This window comes from Quercus lobata, chromosome 1 (genome assembly GCF_001633185.2).
Source record: "Quercus lobata isolate SW786 chromosome 1, ValleyOak3.0 Primary Assembly, whole genome shotgun sequence".
Taxonomy (NCBI): Eukaryota; Viridiplantae; Streptophyta; class Magnoliopsida; order Fagales; family Fagaceae; genus Quercus; species Quercus lobata.
This window is the reverse complement of record NC_044904.1, coordinates 4,116,527-4,124,664: the sequence shown is the minus strand read 5'-3', so window position 1 is coordinate 4,124,664 and position 8,138 is coordinate 4,116,527. Positions and strand designations below refer to the sequence as shown.

At 35.7% G+C, this 8,138-nt stretch overlaps 1 protein-coding gene across 2 annotated transcripts; it reads left to right on the top strand.

Moving 5' to 3' along the window:
• The first annotated feature begins 524 nt into the window (after nt 1-524).
• On the top strand, nt 525-6,505 carry LOC115975105 (exosome complex component RRP45A-like). Of its 2 annotated transcripts, XM_031095751.1 has the most exons (9): nt 527-845; nt 953-1,162; nt 1,674-1,769; nt 1,860-1,974; nt 2,383-2,463; nt 2,590-2,778; nt 4,634-4,908; nt 5,144-5,202; nt 5,911-6,505. In XM_031095751.1, the coding sequence occupies exons 1-9, from the start codon at nt 709-711 to the stop codon at nt 6,126-6,128; spliced, it is 1,380 nt and encodes a 459-aa protein (XP_030951611.1). In that variant the 5' UTR covers nt 527-708; the 3' UTR covers nt 6,129-6,505. The 2 variants fall into 2 exon arrangements, with proteins under 2 accessions (XP_030951619.1, XP_030951611.1); XM_031095759.1 differs by lacking the exon at nt 5,144-5,202 and having other exon boundaries at nt 525-845.
• Nucleotides 6,506-8,138: the final 1,633 nt, after the last annotated feature.

Genomic DNA, 8,138 nt, shown 5'->3' with positions numbered 1-8,138 from the left:
AATTTGGTCTATTTTAGTTCTATTCGTTCCATCTGTTCACTTTGGTCATTTTCAGTCTTATTTGGTCCACTTTAGTCCTATTTGGTCCACTCAATCATATTTTGTCTACTTCAATCGATTCAGTTCTATTCGGTCCAACTTGGTTTATTTGGTCAAATTCGGTCAAATTGTTTGTCATGTACTTCCTCATGAATGTTTGTCGATTGTTTTTATGAAAATATATAATATGGTAGAAACATAAGTAATGCACCTTTGCTTCATCTAACAAAAAGTCTTTTTATTTTAAACTTGAACTATTGATTTTCATTTGTTTTTTAACCGCAGTGTGGCATTTAACAAAGTGAAAATATTTAATATAATCTTCAAAAGTTACTACTATAAGTTATTACACTTAAAATTAAATTTTTATTGATTCAAAAAAAATAAAAAATTTCTATTTTTTATTCCTAAAAGTAACGTTGTATAAATAGTTGAATACAAACAATAGTAATTTAGCCAAAAAAAAAATAAAATAAAATACAAACGATAGTAGCCAAACGCGCCTAAAGAAGTTTTTTAGGGTTTAATGAAAGAAAAACCCAACGGATTCTAGCTAGCTGGGGTTTATACTTTCACATTTTCACTCTGACTCTCTCTCTCTTTCTCTCAGTCCCAAGCCCACTAAACCCTAAACCCCTTTTTCCTTCTCTCTCAGAAAACCCAAGAAAAATGGAGACCAGATTAGCCAATATATGGCGTTTAACAGTGAACGAGAAGAAATTCATCGAAACCGCATTGCAATCCGATCTCCGAATCGACGGTCGTCGTCCCTTCGATTTTCGCAACATTTCCATCAAATTCTCCAGGCATTGCGTTTTTCCCCTCTTTCAATTTCACTCCTTTTTGTATGTTTTTATGCTTTTGCTTTTTTAGGGTTTCAATTTTTGATGTGTTTTATTTTTTATTTTTGCAGAGAAGAGGGGTCTGCGGAGGTGCAGTTGGGTCAGACCCATGTGATGGCCTTTGTGACTGCCCAATTGACGCAGCCCTACAAGGACAGGCCCAACGAGGGCACGCTTTCGATGTTCACTGAGTTTTCGCCCATGGCCGATCCTTCGTTTGAGCCTGGCCGTCCTAGTGAGGCTGCTGTGGAGTTGGGACGCGTAATTGACCGTGGTCTTAGGTGAATTTCTCGTTCAAGCTTAGTTTTTTCAGCATTGGGTTTTTGTTGGTAGTGTTAAATTTTGATACTTTTTTGTAATGTGTTATTCTTGTTCAGGTGTAGTTATGTGAATTTCCATAGTGTGTTAAGTAAGACTAAGAAGTAAGAAGAAGCCGGTTTTTGTGCCTAAAATGCTATGTCATTTTATTAACGATGACATTGTTTTCATTGTAAAATCACATATACTTATTTATATGAATTTGACCATTTTTTTTCAGTATGTTTCTTCTTGCTAATTCGGTAAAATTTTAAACTTTGCATATTTTTTTAGAAGAAAAATGAATTTTGAGTCAAAAGACATTTCCTTATCCCAATAGGTTGGAATTGGCTGTAGAAGTGATAATATTCTATGCTTGTCCCTTCTTATGTAGGCATATGTTTGCCTTTCTAGAGAAGCAAAAAAATATATAAAATGCCGTGGAAGTTTTTTGAGTTGGAATGATTCATTTGAAGGTTTAAAGTGTCTGTGCAGGGAAAGCAGAGCTGTGGATACAGAATCACTGTGCGTTCTTTCTGGGAAGTCAGTATGGGCAGTCCGCGTTGATCTTCATATTCTTGATAATGGGGGGTAAGCTAAGGGTATTTCCTACAATAAGAACTATAAAGTGTTTTTTGTTGAGGCTAATGTGTGATATTTATTCATTTATTTTTTAAGCAGAAACCTTGTTGATGCTGCTAATATTGCTGCTTTGGCTGCTCTCTTGACATTTCGGAGGCCAGAGTGTTCATTAGGAGGAGAAGATGGTCAGCAAGTGATAGTGCACCCACCTGAGGTTAGCTTTGCAAATTTCTTGAAAATTATTTGAAGAACTGTTGTTGTGTAAAACTGAAAACATTTATGTTGATTTATGGTATTATAAACGTGGTAAACACGTCCAGAAAAAACATGGGAGATACATCATCAATTTTGAAACATCTCTCCCTTTGGACAGAAAGCACAAGCCCCAGTTATAAATGATGTACTCAAAAGTAAGAGAAAGAAGCTAAAAGGAAAAATTTGGAATAATGGTTGCTAGCTAGAACTTTGGTTATGTCATTCTAGGAATCTTTTTTCTTTTTAATAAGTAGTTATGTAATTCCGGGAATTTAGTGTCCATACTTATTTTCTGATCAATATATACTTCAGTCCCTTGAATCTATCATTTTAATCAGTTGCTCATCTCATCTTTGCTTTTTGACAGGTTCGGGAGCCACTTCCTTTGATAATACATCACCTACCTATAGCAGTAACCTTTGCCTTTTTCAGTAATGAGAGCACTGTGGTATGCAAATGCTCTCTGTTGATAATGCAGAAACAATTTTTTTATGTAATAAAAAGTTCACAAACAATTTGGAGCATAGCTTCATTAATTAGGCTCTCATTCCAATCTGATGTGGGTACCATGCAGGTCGTAGACCCAACCCACTATGAAGAGGCTGTTATGGGGGGACGAATGACTGCCACACTTAATGCAAATAATGATATTTGTGCTATTCAAAAAGCTGGAGGTGAGGGTGTTTTGCAGAGTGTAATTATGCAATGTTTGCGAATTGCTGGTCAGAAGGCTTATGATATCTCTACCAAAATAAAAAATGCAGTGAGTTTTCCTGTCCAAAATAATCCTTTTGGCACTGCTGTATCTATTGTGCTTCTTTATAACCAATATATCAGTTGAGTAACATGATAACTTTTTGGACAAGATGCTAAACTTAAATATATGGACTGATTTTGTGCTTATTATTGGTTATGGTGAAAGGCAACCTGTGGAGAATTTCATTTGTGTCCCTATATACTCATAAACACCATCCGATGTCAGTTTATCTGGGCAAGTCCTCTTAAAAGTCTTCCAATGAGTTCTAGCTCAACTGGCGCCTTCTACCCTTATTAGTCTAGGTAGAGGGTGAGGACGTCGGTTTAAGATCCATTGGGTGCCTGTGTAATTTACCAATAATAAAAAAAAGTTTATAAAAATACTCATGATCAGGAGAGACTAAGAAAAAGTGAAGGCATGATTTATTTATGATATTGTCAGTCATATTGCATTCTGGTACATCTTTAGCAATGTAAATATTAAAGAATTTTAAATTAGGTTTGATTAACTATTCATTATTGTCAGGTTAAGTGGTGTTAGTTACCTGTGATCTGGGTTGAATAATCAATGGTATGTTTCCTTTGAAGATTTTGCACTAGTGAACTGGTTCACTAATGTTTCCATTTCCTGATAATGTATAATTGAGAATTATTGAGTTGAAGTAAATGAGCACTAGCTCAACTGGCACTTCCTTCCCTTGCAAGTGCTATGTGAAGGGTGAGTTATTGGGTTCAAGATTCACTGGGATTGTGTGTGTGTGTGACATACCAATCTTTAAATAAAAATAAAAAGAACAAGCTCAAGGCCATGGCATTTCAGATATGACACCAAATTGCTGAGGTTTTGATGACCAATAAGGGCTATTTGATATCTTTTCAGGAGCATCTTAATTTACTGCAAGCTTCCAAAGCCTCAAAGGGTTGATTTTAGTTTTAGGTTTAGTTCATGGATCGATTATGCTATAAGCATGATGCATGACTGAGACTAGCTCCAGAATTAATGCTATTAGGATTGACTGGCCAAAATTGGGGGAAGTTTCCCCTTGAAGCTCAAGTGTTGTGCAAATCCAGGAATTTTGTGACAGACTGGGCTTAGAATTGGTGTTTCTGTTAATTTGGGTTGTCAGAGACTTTAGCTAATGTTGTTTGGATATGTTTGAGTTCATGATCATGGCTGGAGCTAACGCGAGGTATTATGCTTAGGTCAAAAGAAATTGAGGCTGTTTTAGAGTTAAATGTTGTTGCATGGTCCCACCTGTTTTTTGGAATTTAATGTGTGACACAGGGTAGAAGTGGTACTACTTCAGCAGGAACCATTGTTGGTGTTGATTTGATCATGTTTCCAATGAAGAATAGAATACCGGCCTGGTTGATTCATAAGTCAGGTTATTAATATATAAAATTTTAAATTTTGTAGTCATCTACAATTTCGTGGTTCTGGTTGCTGGTTGCCATGTGTCACCCGCTGACTCATGAGTTTGATTTTGAGGCATGACACAATATCCCTTGGCACAGTTGAGTGCAAAATTGTGAAGAGAAAAAAAGAGGAAAAAATTTGTGATTAAGTGCGAGTAGGAGATAGTGTGTTGGAAATAATTGTCAAACGCTACTTCTGCAACACAGGCAACGAGCATCTTGAAGTGAACATCTGCCAGCCACCATTATGAACCTCTTAATGCACCAAACTTCACTTTTTAGAACTGTTTATTGTGCTTGTGAAACTGAGAACTGGTGTCCTCTTGATGCAGAATATTAAATTTATTTATTTATTTATTTATTCTTTCTGTTTCAAGTAGCAGCTTTCCTGTTAAGTGTATGTTTCTTTGCTCTACTTCTTATTTTTCTTCTTCAAATTGATGTAGGTTGAATCATACAACACAGAAAGAGCATTACGGAAGATAAAGCGCCACCCTTCTTCGGTTGCTTTGGACATCAGTGGAGCTGGTGTTAATATAGGGAAGAACCAAAACAAACCTGTTCCCCAGAAGGGTGACAGTGAGAGATCAAATCTGACATCTGAGAAGAGCGTGGCTGATCAAAGTATGGACATAGAAGGTGAAGCCAAATCATCTGAACAACAGCAAACTAACAAAATAGATGGAGATGCTAAGAACTTCGTTGGAGGCCCCTCAAGTTGGTATGTCTCATTCTGTCCAAAGCTTTATGACATTGCTTCTGATAACCTTCTCTTAATAACAAGTGATTAAATTATTCTAGGTTTTTTTTTTTTTGGATAATCATTATTCTAGTACATTGGCCACACCCACATTCATCCAGAGGGGTGGGGGGTGGGGGAGGAGAAGATTGGGGGAGAGCCCTTTTTTTTAATTCAAATCTAATTTTTTTGAGTTTCTCTTTTTGTTCCTCTTCAGGGACCCTTACTCTGCAGGCGTTAATTCAGATTTCCTGAAAGCCTCTCTAGCTTCACGTGGTACTTAATTAAAGTTTATTTCTTACTGAATAACTTTTAAGTCTTGTTTCTGTGATTCATTTTTCTGGAAAATGCTTAACCATCATTTTAAACTTCCAATCTACATGAGATAAAACATACGTTATACCAATGATGGACATCTCAGCTGCTTTTTAGTCCTGTTCTTCTCTATGTGCTCAACATTTTATTCTCATTGATATTTCTCACTGTCTGTCTTTCTCAACCTTTATTCTTCTTCCTTCACATGGCCGGATTAGCTCTGATTCAGATGGCAGGTCCCCTTGTGAGAGGAAGGAGGTGGTTAGATTGTGGGTTCAAAACCTACAGGGTGTATGTGCTTACCAATAAATAAATTCAAATTATTCTCACATGGCTTTCATCCAATAATGCCCTTTTAAATTTTCTGACTTATCTTTTGTAAAATTACCATATACCATATTCCCTCCCAAATTTTTACTGATTCAGGGTTTGGAAATTCTTTTCAAAAGTAGATTTTTTTACAACAAAAACTTATCAATATTTGGAAAATGCAAGGACTTCATTGTTCAGTCCTGAATTTTAACTAAGCTTTACCCTGCATATGATACTGGTGTCCATGAGTAACTCTGTGATGAGAAAGGGAGCGAGAGATACTCCATCTTGCCTCTTTTTATTTTACTTTGTATTTTCTCTAAAGTAAATTTACCTGCATGGCTAATGAACATGCAGGAACAACAATGCCAAGTAGGAAAGAACAGGACTCAAGGGGAGAAAATATGTCAGGTGAAGCCAAGCCAGTGGAACCACCTGAAGATATTAATGTATCTTCCTCAAATATTGAGGCGTCAGAAACTGTGTTGCGGACAAATGGAGAGAAAACTTTAAAGGATGCTGTGAAGCCCAAGAACAAGAGAAAAATGAAGTCGTCCTCCACTAGTGAGAGATGAAATTTTGCCGATAGGAATATCTTCGTCTACCATGTATGTTGACGACCTAATTCTTCAGACCATCTTTTTAGTTTTGAATGCAGACAGCTAAATTTTGAATTCCTCATTATCATGTGAAATTTTTTTCATGTTTTAGTTTTGAAATCTTGCCACAATATAGGGTAACATTCATGAAATCCATTATGTTTAAATGGTGGCTGACCTGAGTAGTTTTTGTACTTTTGAAGCGGTTGTGGTAGTATTTTGTAGTATGTATAGAAATCTCTCTTCAAGATGTTGTAAACTTTCCATAGTCTTCATTGTAATGAGAATTGCAGATTAGAATCTGCCCTATGCAAATTCGTGATCTTATCTAACTTCGTCTTGGTTTTACTGAACTAGTGTTTAGATTATCACAAAAGTTGAAAGGGTGTAACTTCTTCTTCTTCTTTTTTATTTTTCATTTTATTCTTTTTTCTCCACCTTGCATTTAGTTGATGTTACTCTGCAGATACTGGGTTAGCATACTTCTCTTTAGAACTTACAGAGGTCAACTGTAAAGTTTTCAGACTTTGAGGTCACTTGATGGGATCAATATAATCAAGCAGTAGATTGAAATTGAAATCACAAACAATAGAAGGATTTATGCTCTGCACCAAATCCTTGGCTTGACTATTTAGTGTGATATGAGTTTTGCTAAGTTGATGCATTCCTTCATCCTCTCATTGTTAGCCAAACTGATACTGCTAAAGTTGGGGGCAAATGGGCTTTTGCCCTTATTTTGTAAAAAATCTAGCACGATATCCTTGTTTTGAAATTATTAAGCACCACGTCCTTGTTTGAAACTCGATTTTAAAAAAAATCGAGTTATAGGTGGAATTTGACATTAACAATGTTAAGTTCTATGCATATTTTGCCATTTAATTAAAAAAAAAAAATTAAGTGAAACTTGACTTTGCTAAAGTCGAGTTTCAATTAAAAATTTACATATAACTCGATTTTAAGGATATCGAGTTTTTATATAGAACTCAATTTACAAAATTGAGTTTCAAAAATAGGGACACAATATTTAATAGTTTTAAAACAGAGATATTGTGCTAGATTTTTTTTAAAAAAATAAGGACAAAAACTCATTTTCCCGCTAAAGTTGCATCTTGTGCCTTTTAGGTAGAGGCAATTTGGTTGCCAGTCACCAATGGTATGCATCTCACCCTAGTGGTGCCCCTACATACGATGAAGCCTCATAGGCCTACAAATCTGGCCACCATCACATGAGAGCATAGGACATGTGATTAGATAAACATCATCAAAATTGTCTCGTTTACTTTTTTCCTTTTGCGTGTGCGCATGGTTTTCTAACTTACCAAAAGATATTAAATGTTGTTTTCGTTGAATAATTGTCTTATTTTATTATTATGGTTTCTTGTGTGTGGAAATGATAGATGAGTACTAACTCAATTCAACAAAAAGCGTGCATCTAATTATCTGTGATTTGGGAATCCGATCTTTTTTGAAAATAAGGTGTCAAGAGCTTTGTAGCTCAATTGGCTTCTTATGGTGTTTTCAACCTAGATGTTTAGGTATAAATTCTTCCTTCTCCCAACTATGGAATAATCTCAACAACAACTACAAAAAAGTAAAATATCCTAAAGCTCTAGGCCTTAAAAAAATGTGGAAAAAATAATTAATTTTACCTCTCTCCTTTCTGTTTGGTTACCATTTTCAACTAGAGGTTATCCATTTCATTTGGTTCTGTATGTAGACTGAGAAAACGTGGTAAAGAAATTGTTATTCCAGTTGAAAGCTTTTACTTATTTGAAAATAATTTGTTTCTCTAGTCATTACTACTCACCAAACTTATCTCTCTTTTCTCTTGGGTCTGAACGGGTTGCAGGGGTTAAAATTGTCTCGCATACCTCAAGAGTGGACATCTGTACCTAGCCTGCAGATGGACCAGACTTTCAGCCCGTGGCTTGTTGAATTATCAATAGGTTTGGTTGGTTGCTTTGCTAACAAAGTCAAAGTGGATTT

Excerpts from the sequence above, each read along its gene's own strand:
- LOC115975105 (XM_031095751.1), top strand. The coding sequence starts at position 709 with ATGGAGACCAGATTAGCCAATATATGGCGTTTAACAGTGAACGAGAAG. Across the intron at positions 846-952 it reads ATTTCCATCAAATTCTCCAG|AGAAGAGGGGTCTGCGGAGG; the intron begins GCATTGCGTTTT and ends TTATTTTTGCAG. Across the intron at positions 4,909-5,143 it reads GTTGGAGGCCCCTCAAGTTG|GGACCCTTACTCTGCAGGCG; the intron begins GTATGTCTCATT and ends GTTCCTCTTCAG.